General features: G+C 34.5%; 1 protein-coding gene across 2 annotated transcripts in view; it reads left to right on the top strand.

Moving 5' to 3' along the window:
- DNAlig1 (DNA ligase 1) overlaps positions 1-20,098 on the top strand; it is a 114,656-nt gene that overhangs the window by 24,001 nt on the left and 70,557 nt on the right. For both annotated transcript variants that reach the window (XM_090407011.1, XM_090407012.1), the window contains exons 6-8: positions 6,558-6,621; positions 8,984-9,124; positions 9,400-9,637. In XM_090407011.1, coding sequence (XP_090263137.1) covers positions 6,558-6,621; positions 8,984-9,124; positions 9,400-9,637 — 443 coding nt within the window. The remainder of the gene's footprint in view (positions 1-6,557; positions 6,622-8,983; positions 9,125-9,399; positions 9,638-20,098) is intronic.

Below are 20,098 nucleotides of genomic sequence, written 5' to 3'. Positions count from 1 at the left end.
CTGTATAAATGTTTTGTTGTTGATTATAAAGTGAATTATTTACAGTTCAGTGGAATTTAGGTATATGAATTATATTTTCATCCGCTAGCCATGATGACAGATATAGATAGATGTTTGCATGCATGTATTTTGAATAGCATGGATGCTATTAAGCTAAATTTTCAGCCTCTTCAGATAAATAATAAATTAATACAAATAGTTAAAACTGACTTTGGGGGTGCTTAAGGGTCAAAGCTGTAAAACTGAGAGGAGACCTCCACATAGCCTTTAAAGGAATGTGAAGAACCGACCACTGCTTCTGACCTAATGTCCAATCCTCACCTTCTCGTGGTGCACCCTGTTGGGTATCTACTTGGATACTGAACGAACAAGGATGGGCTGGCAATTTGGGATTTAGCCGACCAAATTGTATTCTTATTGGTACAACATGACAAAATTTCATGCCGGCTGGGGCATCGCCCGGTTAAACAAGGCCCCCATACTTTTCGCCCTGGTTCCCTGGCGAAAACCAGGGCGAAAAGTCTGAAAATAAACCCCAACTCAACATCACCAGAGTTAAAGATCGGTACTATCAACATAAGAAGCCTGAATGGCAAAGAAATGGAGCTAGCTGAAGAATTAGATAAGTACCAGATCGACATAATAGGGGTGACTGAAACAAAAAAGACCAAAACTGGTGAGATCTTTCTGAGCAATAAATACAAAATGTTATATTCAGACAATGACAATCAAGGAAAAGGAGGAGTAGCCATAGTATTCAACACAAAATATAGGGCTAATCTTCTTGAATGGCAGTCAGTCTCAAGTAGAGTAATGTGGGCAAATATGAGAATGGGGAACTCGACAATGAGACTTATTTGTGATGGTCCCACAGAAGGTTCTACTAAGGTAGAAGTTGAGGAATTTTTTGAGGCTTTAGAAAACGCAACTGACACAATGAAAAAGGAAAAGTTGGTCGTTGTTGGGGATCTAAATAGCAGAGTAGGAAATGATTGTGAGACATACAAAAATATTTTGGGAAAATTTGGAGAAAAGAGCAAAGCTAATAATAATGGCAAATATCTGTTCGATTTTTGCTCAGGACATGGACTGGTTATTACTAACACTATGTTCCAACATAACAATGTGCACAAATTCACATGGAGAGAAGAGGCTAGGAATAAGAAAAGTCTCATTGACTATGTTATTGTTGATAGTGATGTTTTCTCTCTGGTGCAGGACACCAGAGTGTACAGAGGATTTGAAATTGGAAGTGATCACTATTTAGTCTTGAGCAGAATAAAATTGAATTTCATATTGAAAAGAATAACATGTAAGGAAGTTTTAAAGCGAATAAAAGTTGAGCAGCTCTCAGATGTGAACTGTAGACTAAAATACACAAAGATTATTGAAGAAAAAATGAAAGAGTTTGAGAACAGGAATCAAACCTTGGAGATTCAGTGGCAAACTCTGAAGAAAATATTGATTGATTCTGCCAGAGAGGCATGTGGTGAGGTTATCTGCAAGGATAAAAAAATCAGAACTCCCTTGTGGACACAGGAAGTTAAAGAGGCAGTGAAGGAAAAGAAGAAAGCATATCAAAAGTTCCTGTCAAATAAGTCAGCTTGTGCTCTTAGAGAATGCAGAGACAAATGCAAGAATGCTAAACACTGTGTAAAACTAGCTAAACAAAAGTCATCGGAGGACTTTGGCAATAATATAGAAAATAAATATCAAGAAGGTGGCAAAATATTCTGGAGATTGTTGAAGAAGCTTAGGAATGGAGCAAAGAGTGTGCTGTAAAAGGAGTTAGAGATGATAAAGGTGACATGAAAATGGAATCCTTGAAGTACGGAGTAATTACTTAGAAAAACTGCTAAATGAAACAAGCAGTGATGACAGCACAGTGGTAAAAAACACTGACCAGGCATGCACTCAGGAATACATATCCATACTTGAAGTAGAAAAAGCCATCAAAGGCTTAAAATGTGGAAAGGCAGCAGGAGTAGATGATATTCGACCAAAAATGCTGAAGTATGGTGGTATAAAAGTCTTACAGTGGCTGCACTGCATAGTTCAGAAAGCCTGGACAGAGGGACGAATTCCCGATGATTGGAGTAGAGCTCTCATAGTATCCATATATAAAAAGGGAAATAAAACTAAATGTGAGAATTACAAAGGTATTTCCCTATTAAATGTTCCTGGCAAGATCTATGCAGGTATACTTAAGGAACGATTGAGAAGAATGGAAGAAAAGCTGGGTGAAGAACAAACTGGATTCAGGCCAAATAGAGGCTGTCAGGATCAGATCTTCACTTTACAACAAATAGTCGAGAAAGCATGGGAATATAACAAAGATCTGTATTTAAGTTTTGTCGATTTGGAAAAGGCATATGACAAGGTGCCAAGAGAGAAGCTATTCAATACGCTGCAGTTATATGGTGTCAATGGGGCATTATATCAAGCAATACTTAGTCTTTATTTGAGTTGTAAGTCAGCAGTTAGAATTGAAGGAAGTACAGGAAGATGGTTTAATGTTAAATCTGGTGTGAGACAAGGATGTACATTATCCCCTCTGTTATTCATTATCTATATGGATCACATTGTGAAGGAAAGTGATATTAAACATGATATCAAAATTGGAGATGTTAATGTCAGCACTTTGCTTTATGCGGATGATGTTATACTTCTAAATAAATCTGCTACAAGTCTGCAAGATTCTCTGACTAAATTGAATAACTGTTGTAATAGATATGGTATGAAGGTCAGCAATAAAAAGACAAAGACATTGAAAATAGGCAGAATCGTTGAAAATGTCAACTGTGTTGTGAATGGAGAACCTGTGGAACAAGTAAAACATTTCAGCTACTTAGGCAAGATTTTTGGTGAAGATGGTAAATTAAATATAGAAATAGACAACAGAATCATCAAAGCTGGTATGGTCGGAAGTCAATTGAATAAATTCATATGGAATAAGTGAGAAATTAGTCGGAACACTAAATTAGCTGTATACAAGACAGTGTTCAAACCAATTTTAACTTATGGATCTGAGAGCTGGGTCAGAAGTAAAACACTTGACCAAAGACTAGAGACCGCAGATATGAGAGTCCTGAGAAAGATTATAGGCGTGAACAGATGGCATCAATGGCAATATCATATTAAAAACGAGGATATTAGGAAAGAACTTGACATTGCCAGCATCTAGGAATGCGTTAGCAGAGCTAATCTCAGGTGGTATGGTCACTTAAACAGAATGGGCGAGGAAAGATTAGCAAAACAAGTGTTCTCTGCCAGGTTGGCAGGAAAACGACCCAGAGGAAGACCAAGATATAGGTGGATTGACACGGTACAAAGTGCCTTAGACAATAGAAATATAAGATCTGATAATGTTGGAGTCTTGACAAGTAACAGACTGATTTGGAGGAAAATGGTAGATAGGAAGTTAGTAATGATATAATTTTTTCATGTAGTACTATCATATCCTGTACACCCCTTGTGGGTACATGGCAGGAATTTGATGATGAAAACTGACTTTTGTTTTTTATTATTTTTTCCTTTTAGAAACGTTGAAAAGACAGCACTGGAGTTTTTTGCTCATTATGCTATAGTGTTCAAAGCATGCAGGAAAGCATCAGATGGTTAAGGCAATATTTATCATCATACTGTCTCGTATAACTTTTCATGACAAGCGTATGCACTTCACTTGTGTTTTTGACTTTTAACCAGAACAAAGCAAGAAGGACAAATTAATAATTTATGGCAAATCAAAAAATAAGATAACAAAATTATTTTACCTTTCCATCAGGAGACAATGACAACATTAGTCTATCTAGAGGAAGTAATGAATATATACTCCACTTATTACCCACTTGTTGCTCTGTACTGATTGTAACAAAATGTGTTCAGAGTTGTTTAATTCTTTTAGGAGAAAAACCAGATCACCTTGATGAAAAGCCATGCAAAACAATAGGCTGAAACTGGATAACTCGGTGCTAATTTATTGTTATTAGTGTTTTTAATACATGCACAAAAAGAGTATCAAAAACTAGCTGATGGATCAGCCAGTGGTACTGATTGCATATTAATCAACTTATCACCTTAACTGTTATTGTATTATCAGCTGTCATTTAAAATTACAGTAATCTACAACTACCAACACCACTTCATTAATGCAACCAACAGATCAGAGAATAACTTCAGAATGTGAGTCTTCCAAGGTTTGTAGAAGATCTATGCTCCATGTTTAATCTAAAATACAGTATGATTAGTAATGTTCATAAATAAAAAAAACCCTAAAACACATCCAAACTCCAAAGTTACCAAAGTTTGTCTACTTCTCATGTATTGAAAAATTTCCTTTGAGTGAGTCTTATAGAATTCCTTCAGTAACTTATAACATGTTGCCTCTCCTCTGCCCATCAACTAAATTCTGCATCTCACACACTTTCAATCTATCCTCATAGGGAGCATGCACCTGTCACCAACTTGGTCACTCATCTCTGAATTCTTTCCACCATTTCCTGATCCCCAAGAAGCCCAGTTGATGAAATATGTGCACATTAGGCCAGATGCAGCTGACATACCTTATAAAGAGAGAGCCTCTCTTTCTTTACTTGTTAATGTTTATGCAGTAATTCTTGATGTAATTACTTTGAAAGATTGCTAAATGAAACAAGCAGGGTGGTCGAGAACACTCAACAGGAATGCCATCTGGAATATATATCTGTACTTGAAGTAGAAAAGACTTCTCAAACCTGAAATGTGGAACGGCAGTGGGAGTAGATGATATTCGACCAGAAATGCTAAAATATGGAGGTATAAAAATTTGCAGTGGTCCATCTGTGACCAGAACAGCTGAAATTGCATGCTAGTCAAGGAACAGATTAAGGTTATGTCAGCATGGCAGGTGACAGGACAAACATCAGCAAAATGCAATAGTGGATGAAAGTGCTTAGTGTAAGAGAGGGATGCTTGAACATTAGTGTGCTGCACCACGAAAAATAGGCAGGCTACTACTACTGAGTAATTGTGTGAAAAAATCAACAATTCCTGCAATCATTTTAGTCCTTTCTTTTAGTGTTGCAAGGTGATCAGCATTCATTTTAGAAATTATGGACTTTACAACCGTGTTATAAATAACTTTTAATTTCCTGATGTTTCGATCTTCATATTAAGATCATCTGGAGTATATACAAATATACAGTTCCTGTAAAACCCATTTCAACAAAAGCTGCACCAGGAACTATGCAAATTGTATATCACGGTCGGCTTACCTTACACAAGCCTTTGATTACTCACATAAACACACATCACCACATCCAGTGGTGCATTGATCACAGGCAGTGTACTACACAACAGTGGAGGGATGTGATATAGTCTGAATCTACATTCACACTTTTTGCTGCAAACAGAGACCAGACGAATATGTGTGTAGCATCAGCCGGAAGAAGCTTACCACCCAGAGTCCTTGTTTCCAACTCTGAAAGGTTTTGGTAGTTCTGTAATGGCTTGGGGGTGCATTCTCATGGCATGAATGCTGAAGTGGATGCTGCACATTATCTTTCAGTCATAACTTAATCCCATGTTGACACACTTTTCTCCTACGTTTCAACAGGATAATGCTCCCATTCATCGACCAAATGTGGTCATCCAGTGATTTGCAGAACATAACAGTGAGATGTACTGTCTGCCATGGCCATTCCACTCACCAGACTTAAATTCTATAGAACATTTATGGGACATTTTGGAGCGAGTTTTCAGGCAAATGTTTCTTGCCTCCAAAGAACAAAAGTGAATCGATTCAGTTTCTGTTGGACAAATAGCATCAAATTCCTCCTGTTGAGAGTTCCAAGTACTCACAGATTCTCTCCCTCGAATAATACAGGCTGTACTAGATGCTCATGGTGGTCCAACACCATATTAATTGAAATGTCTCATTGTTTTCATTTTTTTTTTGTCCATTGCCTATATATAGCATAAGCCATATATTATGACTGCCAAGAATGTAGGTTTCTTCCATAATCACTGTTTCATTCTAAGATAGGAAATGGCCTAATAAATTCAACATGTATAACAAATGCACTACATCAGAGAAAAAAAAAGTTACATTAAATCAAATACAAGCAATTTCATAAATATATCTCTCAACATTTATGACAAAATAATAGCTTACTTATTAATTTAATGACATCATTTCTAATTTAAAAGATGGTCATGCAAGATTTGATGGAAAAAATCCAGTCAGATAGACTTGAAATAAAAATTCAAGAGACTGTTAAAACATTTAACTGAATCCATGTTGAGCACTTCTAATTTAAACTGCAGTGACTATAAATGAAAGGGATATTGTCTCTTACAGTATTAAATGATGATTAACTACTTTGTTTATTGTACTGTGTGTGCGTGCGCGTGCACACACTCGTGCCACTTTAAGTGGTACTTGATTTTACATGTTTTTAAACTTTTTTGTCTTGTCTTGTATTTGGTGTTATTCCATAAATTGTTTCATCATAATATAGAAGTTGTTATTCCTTTGTTTTATAAACTTATATTATTAAGCTTGACTTTATGTTTAATAGGCAAAAAGAGACCTGATTCAGATGAAACCAGCATGAAGTTTCCTAAACAAGAAAAAGTTTCAATGTAATGCACTAAATATTTAATTTAATATTTTTATAAAATGTTTGTTCTATCTTTTGTCATTTAAGAGAGTATTGAACACTGATTTAGCGATTTATATTTTTACAGCTCTGCTACTCTTGCTGATGCTTTATTCCTTGACATTTTTTACAAGCACTTTTTAGTCACTGTCTTTGTTTATTGTCTTTAGATTCCAGGAAAGCTATTATGAAAATTCATTTTTATTCACTATATGCTTTTCTAGGTATAAATTAGAGTATGCATTGAGATATGAGGTGAGGCATGCCAATTTCATATTCGTTTTATATAGTAGTGGATAGTTATATATATTTATAATCACTATATATAAATATATATAGTGATGAGGTTTTTTCCGATGAATATTACCGTATTTTTCGTACGATAAGACTTGCCCCAAATTTATGAGACAATTTTTCGAAAAAATATATCTTTTTATATATATATAAAAAGATTCACAAACCTTAAATTTCATTTATTATTACCATAACTTGTACCACCAGTATTCAGTTCATCTCACTGCCGTCACTTCCCGTATTATTGTCTGAACTGTTGTTATATATCATGTGTATAGTTTTATGACGATAAAAAATTCAACGAATTATAAAAATAATCCAAATGAACCGTTCAAAACTACATATGCTTTTTTTTCACTTTTTTGTAGGTGGGTACTATGAGAGCTTTACTCCAATCATTAGGAATTTGACCTTTTGACCAGGCCTTCTGAATTATGCACTGCAGCCACTTCAAAACTTTTATACCTCCATACTTAAGCATTTCATTGAATATCATCTACTCCAGCTGACTTTCCATATTTCAAGTTTTTGATGGCTTTTTTTTTTTTTCCTACCTGATATGTACTTTTCTGCATTCCTCTTGGAAATGTTTTAGTATGGTTCTGCCACTGCTTGTTTCATTTAAGTCTTTCAGAGTAATTACATCTAGGATATCCTTATTTTCAGCTTTCATGTCATCTTTATCATTTTTGATTCCTTTTACAGTACTCTTTTCCTCCATTTTAAATTTCTTCAATAGCCTCAGAACATTTTGCCACCTTCTTGATATTTATTTTCTATATTCTTACCAAAGTCTTCCCGTGACTTTTTTTTTTTAACTACTTTTACATACTGCTTAGCTTTCTTACATTTTTCTTTGCATTCTTTTAGGGCATCTACTGACTTATTTAGTAGGAACTTTCTTATGCTTTCTTCTTTTCCAGGACTGCTTCTTTAACTTATAGCATTCTTATTTTTTTTATCCTTGCAGACAACTTCACCACATACCCTCCTAGATGAATCGATTAATTTCTTCTTCAGAGTTTGTCACTCAGATTCCAAGGTGTGGTTCTTGTTTTCAATGTGATATCTATTTTTACCCTGCTTAGTACTAAGTAATGGTCACTTACTATTTCACATCCTCTGTATCCTCAATGAATATGAAGATAAGATATTACTATGAACAATGACATAGTCAGTCAGTGAGGCTTTCTTGTTTCTTGTGTCTTCTCTCTATGTGAACTTGTTCACATCTTTATGTTGAAGCATGGTGTGAGTAATGACTAGTCTGTGTCCTGAGCAGAAGTCCAGTAAAAACTTACCATTATTATTAGCTTTGCCTTTTTTTTCTCCAGATTTTCTCAAATTATTCCTCTATGCCTGGTGGGATTCATTTCCTACTCTGCTGTTCAGATCTCCTACATGTCAGCTGTCTGTTCTGATGACTCAAAAAATTCTTCTACTTCCTTCTTGGAAGAACAACCTTCTGTGGGACCATGGGCACAAATAAGTTTCGTTGTCCATGTCCTCATTTTGAAGTTTGCCCACATAACTCTACATGAAACTGCCTTCCCATCAAGAAGTTTATCTTCATATTTGGTGTTGAAAGCTACTTCACTAAGCTACCAGAAATGCATATGATGGTGCAACATGATGAGATTTAATAAAATATACTTCTTAAATATTTTTCATATATTTTCATCTTTCTTCACTAAAAGATTAATCCACTATCATTCTCATTATTGTTCCAAAGAAAAGGAAAAGAAACAGTTTTGAATACTCTCATCGATGTTTATAATTGTATTAATTTGCCTTTTTATGCCTAGTCCATAAAATTTTTGTGTTCAAAATGTATATAAATCAGATATTTGATTAAATTATTGCTTATCTGAAATGTATATCTTTTTATTTTATAGTTAAGATATTTTAAAAATAAAATTTGTTGTAACTTTAACTTGTGATTATCATTAATTTAGTTTATCATTATTCATTGTGTTATTTATTAACTTGAACAAATAGTATTTTTATTTTAAACTTTTATTTAAAAATTACCCATCTGGATATTTGTTCAGGTTAACCACTGAAGGAGTAAACTATAACCCAGCAAATCCAAAATATCATGCTATTAATGATGCTTGTTGGAAGAAAGGTGAGAAAGTTCCTTATTTAGCTCTCGCACGAACTTTAGAAGAAATTGAAAGTATATCTGCAAGGTAAGAGATAGGGTAATTAATATTTTAATACAAAATTCTTTATGCTATCATTAGTTGTGTCACTATAACATTCTTATGAAAATTATCTAATTATAAACTGAATTCAGAACTGGAAAGGAAAACAAACTTTATAGTTATGCCCTATCCTGTTGTTGATTTAGAATGCTTAAATACAGAATTAAAAGGTATCTGAGACATATGTTTCTTTATATATTTTAGTGTTTCATTTATATCCTAATTAATAATTCACATTGTTTAATTTTTATCCTTTTCAGGTTGAAAATGATAGAAATTCTTGCAAACTTCCTTCACTCAGTGATTGTAATGAGTCCTGAAGATCTTCTGCCTTCTATATACTTGTGTCTGAACAAAGTGGCTCCTGACTATGAAGGTATGGAATTAGGAATTGGAGAAACACTTCTGATGAGGGCTCTTGCTCAAGCTACAGGCCGAAGTCTAGACAAAATAAAAGCTGAAGTGGCAAATAAAGGAGATTTGGGATTGGTTGCTGAAGTAAGAATAAAAGATATGGAGTTAGAATGTGTTTTTTTCCCCTGTTGACTCGTTTTCATTATTATGGCATTAATTAATTTAAAATAAAAAATAGAATTTTCACAAGTAATGTATATGTAGCAGAGTAAAAATTACTTCTAATTTATTTTTTACACATTAAAGAAATTTTGATTCATGCAAGTAATCTTATCTTCAGTAGAAATATATAAAATCCTGCTAAATAATAATTGTAAATGATGATTTTTTGAGATGTTTCCATTACCCAAGTAGTTTTGCTGTACATCACTTGGGAAAAGGACAAGTTTAAATTCTGTTTGTGATGAGAACTTTAGAATTTCTTCAGATAGAACAGTTGCTACTTAGATTAAAACCATGAGCTCTTTTCTTCTGGCAAAGAATGTTGCATGTGTCTTCCCCCCCCCCCCCAAATACAAAACAGCCTGTGAATTTATGTATTTTTTATAAACAGGTGAACAGTCACCACATTATCTTGTGAATATCAGCTTTAGTGTTATTAATTCCTCAAATTTTAAGTAGGTGTTATGAGAATTTAATGATATGAATTACTGTATAGCCATGTAGAAAGCATTTGCTGTAGACTGCCTGAAGAAACACCATTATAGCTTTGATTGTAGTCATTGACTAGAGGAACCTTTTCTAGGCCTTTCTTCAGCTGGGTGGTTCCTGAGTTAATTGATCTTTTGGCATAAGCAGGTAAGATTTCCCTACCAGAGTTCTATGGTTGAGTTGCTACGAGTCCCAGAGACTTCAGAAAGTTAGCACTAAAGAAGCTTCACTTACTCTATGAGAATTAAGGGATTTTTTCGAACAGTAATGAGCTGACCATGAAAAGAGCAGCAAACATAAATGTTTTTTTGCAAAAAGATACTCTTTAGTTTGTAATTAAATGTACATACATTTTTTGTATGTACATTTAATTTACATACAAAACTGCAGCAACATTATTTTAAATCAGTTTACACTGTCAGTTCTTTACCAATCTTGTTAATCCAGAAGAAAAATATCAGAGTGTGAATGAAAAGCCAGTACGCCACTGAAACTTATTGCAGGGCCAAAAGTATTATCGTTAAGATTCATGTAATATACTCTCCCAGGGAATAAAGATAAAACATCTCTCATTGCAGCAAACACTACTATAACAGACTGCTGAGAAGTTCCAAACCACATGAGTATAAAGCATGTTAAAAGAAATGCACTATAACAAATTATTCACTATAACAAGTTATTCATATGATCCCTACGAGTTATAGTGAGAGTAGACTGTATTATGATAGTTATTGCATGATTAAGTTTGCGTAATTATTAACTTCCTATCAATTTTTTTTATTCAAAATTAATCTGTTATCGAACGCCAGTATGGTCTGATCTAAAAAGATCATCTTAGCTATTACCGGCTGTCATATAATATATACAAAAGTTCAGCATTATTATTAAAATGTAAAGTACCACGTGGAAACTTACCTAAAGTGGAATCCGTAGCCCTTAAAGAATTAAGACAAGATAAAAACATCATGATAATCAAGGCAGATAAAGGGGAAATGCAACAGTAGTCATGAATTTAAAAGAATATGCAAGAAAAATTGTCAGCTTACAAGTATGGTTATGTTCTCCATGTCAGGGGGCTAGCCTGACGATGGAATAGTTCAGTGGTAGGGCTGCTACCTTAAGGCTTCTGAACTCGCCTTCTTCCGAATTTAAACCCATAGGAGGAATAGGGTATATTGAAGGGGAAAGGGTAGATTATAGAAGAAATATAGTAAGGTTTATAGAGAGGACATAGTTGTAAGGCCAGAAATGAAAAGACCCCATGGCCCTCGAGTACTCTAATAGCACAAGGGTAATAAAGTAAGAAGAGTTGGCTGATAAGGCCTTATAGGAAAGATTAAAGTAAGTGGGTCGTCCTCAAAGTAGAAGGAGAGGATAGATCCAGCTAGGGGTCCATGGGAGTGCTGCTTCCCTTACAATCAAGATGATTGCCCCTTATGGCCCTGTTGTTCCACGAGTCCTTATTCAGTATATTCGGACCACCCCACCATATATATATACACGCACGCGCATGTACACACACACACACACACATGGTGGGCTCCCCTATCCGCCACCAAGGGGATGCGCTCTCTAGGGGTTACAGGGTCCCCTGAGAGATTTTGTCCTCTAAAGGCCAAAAACTATGGCCTTTAAAGGACAAGATCCAGCAAGAACTAAAATAGTATTAGATAACAAGATCTTAGAACAGGTGAATTCATTTAACTACCTAGGATGTATGATCACTTATGAAAATGAAAAAGACATAAACATAAAAATTGCAAAATATTTAAAAATAACAGGAGTAATTAACTCTCTATTTAAACCAAACCTAGTTCAAAAACAAACCAGGCTAAAAGTATACAATACATTAGCCCTACCAGTCTTAATGTATGGAAGCGAAATCTGGACAATAAAACAAAAAGACAAACAAAGATTAACAACAGCAGAAATGAAGTTTATGAGAAAAACTGCAAAGTATACCCTATTTGATCACAAAAGAAACGAAGATATTATGAAAGAATTAAACCAAGAACCAGTAATTGAAAAAATTAAAAAATATAAACATAGATGGATGGAACACGTTCAAAGAATGAAAACAGAAAGATTACCAAAACAAGCCTTAAAGTACAAGCCATTAGGAAAAAGAAAACCAGGACGTCCTCTTAAACGATTCAACGATGACTTCTAAGGCCAGAACAGGCCATACTAGGCCTAAATCCTTGATACGTATGATGATGCAAGAAAAATGAACATCATCCTATTAGAGGGTTCCAATACCTATTCACCTCTAGACAGAGATCCCACATTACAAGTGCATATAAAACTAATGAGTTGACTAAAAAGCTACCTAACTAGCCTGGAGAATTAAAAAGATCTCTATCATCAAAACATCCATTGGTTCCAAGAATTTATGGAGCGCCAAAAATACATAAAAAAAGATATCCCGTTAGGCTGATTTTAGATGGAAGAGAGTCTCAGATCTCAAATTTAGCGAAATATCTGACAAACATGATAACACCACACATAGGAAAAACAGAATCGTTTATAAAGAATTGTTTACATTTCATCAAAAAGGTCAAGGATGTAAACATAGAACCTTCAGACATTTTAGCAAGTTTTGATATAGTCAGCCTCTTCACCAATGTACCTTATCAGGATCTTCTTGAAAACCTTTTCCCACTGGACATTGTAGGACTATACAATGTCCAGTGGGAAAATATACAAACACTGCATGGAAAACACTTTTTTCATTTATCAAGACAAATATTAGGAACAAAAAGGACTTGCCATGGGTTCCCCCCCCCCTTCCTCTCTCTATCTCTCCAGCTTTAGCCAACCTTTTTATGGAAAATTTTGAAACAGATGCTTTAAAAAAACTATCAAAAAAGACCAAAGGTTTAGCTATGTTATGTAGATGATATTTTTGTCATTTGGCCGGGAACGGTAGTCGAAGAGTGTCTTAACAATTTGCATCCAAATATAAAATTTACTATAGAACTAGAAGAACATAAAAAATTACATTTCCTTGCTATCTTTATAGAAGTAAACAAAGAGGGAAAAAAATTTATCCTTTTCAATATACAGAAAACCGATCACAAAAGGAAGATTTCTTAATGCTGACTCACACCACCATCCATTGCAAAAAATATGCATAATGAAAACCTTGAGGGAATAGCATGCAATATATCTAGCACACAGATGAAGCGAAATGAAAAATTACACTACCCGACACAGACCCTCACACTTAATGGTTTTGAACCCAAGACAATCAAAAATATTTGGAAAAGGCATATGACAAGGTGCCAAGAGAGAGAAGCTATTCAATACGCTGCAGTTATATGGTGTCAATGGGGCATTATATCAAGCAATACTTAGTCTTTATTTGAGTTGTAAGTCAGCAGTTAGAATTGAAGGAAGTACAGGAAGATGGTTTAATGTTAAATCTGGTGTGAGACAAGGTTGTACATTATCCCCTCTGTTATTCATTATCTATATGGATCACATTATGAAGGAATGTGGTATTAATCCTGATATCAAAATTGGAGATGTTAATGTCAGCTCTTTGCTTTATGCGGATGATGTTATACTTCTAAATAAATCTGCTACAAGTCTGCAAGATTCTCTGACTAAATTGAATAGCTGTTGTAATAGATATGGTATGAAGGTCAGCAATAAAAAGACAATGAAAATAGGCAGAATCATTGAAAATTTAAACTGTTGTGAATGGAGAACCTGTGGAACAAGTAAAATATTTCAGCTACTTAGGCACGATTTTTACTGAAGATGGTAAATTAAATATAGAAATAGACAACAGAATCAGCAAAGCTGGTATGGTGGGAAGTCAATTGAATAAATTCATATGGAATAAGAAAGAAATTAGTCGGAACACTAAATTAGCTGTATACAAGACAGTGTTCAAACCAGTTTTAACTTATGGATCTGAGAGCTGGGTCAGAAGTAAAACACTTGACCAAAGACTAGAGACCGCAGATATGAGAGTCCTGAGAAAGATTAGAGGCGTGAACAGATGGCATCAATGGCAATATCATATTAAAAATGAGGATATTAGGAAAGAACTTGACATTGTCAGCATCCAGGAATGCGTTAGCAGAGCTAATCTCAGGTGGTATGGTCACTTAAATAGAATGGGAGAGGAAAGAATAGCAAAACAAGTGTTCTCTGCCAGGTTGGCAGGAAAACGACCCAGAGGAATACCAAGATATAGGTGGATTGATATGGTACAAAGTGCCTTAGACGATAGAAATATAAGATCTGATAATGTTGGAGTCTTGACAAGTAACAGAGTGATTTGGAGGAAAATTGTAGATAGGAAGTTAGTAATGATGTTATTTTTTCATGTAGTACTGTCATATCCTGTACACCCCTTGAGGGTACATGGCAGGAATTTGATGATGATGATGACAATCAAAAAAATCTTTAACACAGCTCCTGCAACTCCCTTATTATTACGTGACACCTCCAGGGAGTTCAAATACTCATCGAGGGAGGACACCTACTCCGCAACTCTCCATCTCCACCACTCATTCCACCAACTACTTTCATCATCTACACCAACGCCATCTACTGCCGACCACCACTACTAGTGTTTTCACAGACAGTCACAAACATCCATGCCCAAAGCGGGATTCGAACCCACAACCTTTTGGCTGAAAAGCAGATACACTAACCACTTGGCCAACCAGGCTGGCAAAACAAGATTTCAAGAACACAATCACACTGCCATATCAAGAATGTCACTGTCAAATTGGCTACATTGCTCTCCAAGTACAATATAAAGTGGCTTTTCTTCCTTTACAAAATATATCAAAATTGCTACATCCACCAAAATCTCTGCATCATCCCATGGAAAAATCTGGCGTCTATCAGATTCACTGTTCTTGTGGCATGTGTTACGTAGATCAGATGGGGTCAGGAGAAATCTGCATGGCTGAACATATGAAAGACGTAGAAAAAAGAAGGGATCAGACTTGGCATTCCACACAACTGCTACTGGCCATAAAGTACTCTAGTAAGTAACAGAACATGTCATATGTTGATAAGAACTGTTGCACAAGAAAATTTAAAGAATCTGCAAAAATGCTTAGAATCCCTACACAGTGCATTAAAAATGAAGGCTTGATTTTACATAAAGTGCAGTCTGCCTTCATCAAAAATTTAATTACTTTGGATATAACACATGTGAGCCACAGATCATGGCAATAACTAGCGTTCCAACAAGCATACAGTAACGAATGTATCATTTTGTATTCGGGTTCTCAATTAATGAACAGTTGTGAAGTCAAAAAAAAAAAAACATGTAATGGACTATTAATTATCAGTTAATCTTTGGTTGTTGTTGTGTTATACTTTTATACACCATTACCCCTGATGATGTTATGATGAACGAAACTTGTTGAGTTTTTTATTCTTTTATTTTTTATTGTTTAATAAACATGTGGTCTCCATACCGAAAACCATCTCCAGAATTACCAACTGTCACCTATGCTTTGATCTTCTTCTGGGTGTATCTAAATCTTGATCTTTCTCTGCATCCTTTTCCTGCCATTGGATTAGGCTATGATATTATAGATGATTATGACTCATTTCGCAACATATGCTAGTGACGTCTTCCGGGTTAGGGAAAAAAAAAACAACAACAAAGGGCTCAGCATGAACCATTACATAACTAAAAAACAAAACGTGTAGGAACTGTTACACAAAAGTAAAAAACAGAAAACACCTGGAACATGGAAGCTGGCCCAGGCAAGTTCTAGTTCAGTAATTATGCACAATATTTTGGCAGAAAAGTTAATCTGACATATGGAAAGATCTAATAACTGACTTCCAAATATCATGTAGAATCATTCCTTGGCTTCTGTTGAGTGTACCTTGTGAGCGGATTCTTTTATTCTTTTGCAGGTGTTGAAGTTGTTCTCTAAGTGGGACTCTTGACCCATTCAGTATTATGGTGAGTGTGGGAGAAGTGGAAAGCTAGGTGTGAACTATCTTCTCTGTTGTTATTAACATCTCCAATATGTTCTTTTTGTCTTATTTCCAAACTTCTTGAAGTTTGCTCTGTGTAAAAAAGGCCACATGAACATGGAATATTATGAACTCCAGGATGTTTGTTGTGATCCTTAAGCGAATGTAATAAAGCTTGTATAGTCACAATGGGTTTGAAATCCACTCTTATATTATGAGATTTTAGAAGATTGGTGATTTTGAGAGAAAGTCTTCTAAGATAAGGAATGGAAACTGAGGTTCTGTGGTGAATGTCAGGAATTTGTTGTGGAGCTGGAGTAGAGCTTAGTATTCTTTGTACCATTTTCCTAGAATATCCATTGCTCACCAGTAATTGGAGTCAAGACTGTAATTCTTCTTTCATTTTTCCTTCATCTCTTGTAATACAAATCACTATTCTCTTGAGTAAATGTATAATACCTAATTCTTGTGATATGTGGTGCAATGAAGAGGAATGTAGCTAATGACATGAGTTGGCTTATGGTATACACTAAAAGAGAGAAGCTTCTCTTTTTTGAAATTGAAACATCTAGGAAAGGTAATTTTATGATATAAAGAGTTGATGGATGAAAGAAAATTGTGCAACTCAGCAACACCATAATTCCAGATAATAAATATATCATCTGTTATCTCTACCAAAGTGGGGACTTTTGATTTGTAGATGTGAGGAAATGTTTTTCCAAGATTTTCCATGAACAAGTCAGCACTTGAAGGAGACAGAGGGATTCCCATTACAAGGCCAGATAACTGCTTGTAAATTTTCCCATTCCATCTGAAATAATTTGACTGGAGACAATGCCTAAATAGTTGAAAGATGTCAGAAGGGAACGAATTTGTCAATAAGTGCCATACATCTACAATAACATTGGTGAAGAAGGCTACAGTATCCAGCAGTAAGATGGATTTCTCCTAGTTTTTGTACATAGTGTTGCGAGATTTCGATGAGGGAGTCCATATGTCTGATGTGGTTCTTTAAAAGTTTAGCCAGATCTTTTGATAACAGATAAGTAGCAAACTAATATGCTGAAAATTGGAGATGTCTGCAAAAAGGGAGGAGTCCCTGAACCTGAGGCATTGATGAAGCACTCTGAGAAAAAACTTCATAGACTTCCCCAACTTCTAATAAGTTTTTGGAAGAAATTGGTATCCTTCCTTAAAGATTAGTAAAATGTAGGAAAAACCAAGACTATATGTGAAAGTTAAGTTTCTTTCTAGGAAACTTGCTGTATGGATGGATGGATGGATGCAAAATCATGATACATCAGGAATATCTTAGTAAAATGTTTCAAATGCCTATCTTGGAGAGTAGACATCAACTGAAGATAAATTTCTGGACATTATAAAAGAGCTCTACATCAAAGAAAGAATGTCAAAACACAAATATCTCTATCAATGAATACATTTCTATTCTCATTCATTACTGAATGTTCATTATAATATATTAATAATGGAATCACATTAATATAAATGTGTTTATTTGTAAAGATTTTGGCTAAGTTTCATAGCCCTTGTCAATACAATTATAGCAAAACACAAAAAATAACCTTCACTTCAAAGCACGTAGTATTATGTGCATCTGCTGCAGGAGAAGAGCTCTATTTGCATTAATATATATACAACATAAATTATAATAAAATAATTTAGTTAATTATTTTTAAATATAAACAATAAATTAATTAATTAAGGAATACATGAATGGCAAGTATAGTCAGTATAACTTCCCCTATTTGAGAAAGTTTTAGGCAATCGTTTTTGTTCAGGTTCGTTGTGAATGTGTGTAGTTGTGGTTCATTGTAGTTTGTTGGAGACAGAGAGCTGTAGAGCAGGTGTCCTCCCTTAATGAGTCTTTGGACTACCTAGAGGTGTTGTGTAATAATAATTATCTACATAGCGTACAATCTTTCCAGAAGAAAATAACTCTTGTGTAACACTTTTTGTTTTGTTCCATTGAATCTTGTGTTCTGTAGATAATGTGTGGTTTGCTAAACTGAATTTGTTGGAATCTTTAAGTGAATGTATTCCTGATGTTCTTCAAGATGAATCTGTGCAGAACGACCAGTCTGTTCACAATAACATGAGCCGAAAGAGCAGTGGATTCTGTAAATGCCAGGATAAGAAAGAAGAGAATATTTACCTTTAGGAGAAATAAGGAAGGTATTAAGTTTACAAACTGGACAGAAAGAGACTTGTGAGTCAGTCTGTTGATATCGCCGTACTATTTTTTCTGAAAGTCCTTTAACATATGGCATACAAATTCTGGTAATTGTGTTAAGGTGGGTTAAGATGATGACCATAATTATTGATAATTTTTGTATTATAACCATTAGAAATAAAGGTAGTTCTGATTCTGGACGTTTTTTTTTTTTTTTTTGCCTGAACCATTGATTTGGCACAGATATGTTGATGATGTTTCTGTTGTATGGAAACCCTCCTTGTGTGATCTTCATAAATTTCTTGAAAAAAATTAATTCAATAAAACCAAGAATTGAACTTATCCTGGAAGTAGAAGATAACAATCATCTTCCTTTTCTGGGTATTCTCATTCTACTTCAACCAAATGTAGTATTCTACAGTTCTCAGTATATAGAAAACAAACTCATACTGGTAAATAGATTTAATTCTAACTCACATTATCATTCTTATCAGAAATCAAATCTTTTGTTGACAGAGCTCATAAAATATGTTCTACAGATTCTCTTCTAAACAAAGAACTTTTATTATCAGAACTATCTTTATTTTTATTGGATATAATACAAAAACTATCAATAAAATAATCAATAATTATGGCCATTGTCTTATCCCACCTCAAGAAGAAATTACCAGAATTTCATAATTTCTTCCTTTGACATATATGTTAAAGGACTTTCAAAAAAAAATAGCGAGACTACTTCGACAGATAAATTTACAAGTTTCTTTCTGTCCAAGAAGATAAATATCATTTTCTTTCTTATCCTGGAGTTTACAGAATCTCCTGCTCTTGCAGTTCATGTTATCATGGATAGATTGGTTGTTCTACACAAATTCATCTTGAAGAACATTAGGAACACATTTCACTTAAAGAACCCAACAAATTCGGTTTGGCAAGCTATGCATTATCTACAGAACACAGGATTCAGTGAAACAAAACAAAAGTGTTACACAAGACTTATTTTCTTCTGGAAAGACTGTATGCTATGTAGATAATGTGTGTTCTTAGATAATTATTATTACATGACACCTCTAGGTAGTCCAAAGACTCATTGAGAGAGGACACCTGCTCTACAGCTCTGTCTCCACAAACTACAATGAACCACAACTACAGCAACGCCATCTACCACCCATCATCACCACTAGTATTTTCACAGACAATCACAAATATCTATGCCCACGGCAGGACTCGAACCCGCAGCCTTTTGGCTGGAGAGTGGATATGCTAACCACTCGGCCAACCAGAATGCATGTCATTATCTACAGAACACAGGATTCAGTGAAACAAAAGTGTTACATGAGTTATTTTCTTTTGGAAAGACTGTACAAAGAAAGCTGTGAAGTACACATTCATAACCAGAATCTGAACAAAAACGATTGCCTAAAACTTTCTCAGTTTTGGAATTTAATTATACTGGCTAATACTCGCCATTCATGTGTTCCTTAATTTGTAATTAATTTGTTGTTGATATTTAAAAATAATTAATTTTTTTTTTGTATAATTTATTTTGTTTATCTATTAATGTAGATGGAGCTATTATTCTGTAACCGATAAGCACATATGTGCTTTGAATTGAATTGTTGTTCTTTTTTGTATGTTACAAATAAAGGCATTTAAATTAATGTAAGTAATTCTGTTATTAATATGGTATGATGAATTCTTACTAAGAAATAAATTCAAATTACAGAAATTAGAAAAATTGA

Source organism: Typopeltis vanoorti, chromosome 17, assembly GCF_054136105.1.
Source record: "Typopeltis vanoorti isolate ZY-2024b chromosome 17, IOZ_Tvanoo_1.0, whole genome shotgun sequence".
Classification (NCBI taxonomy): Eukaryota; Metazoa; Arthropoda; class Arachnida; order Uropygi; family Thelyphonidae; genus Typopeltis; species Typopeltis vanoorti.
This window is presented reverse-complemented; position numbering and strand designations above follow the sequence as displayed.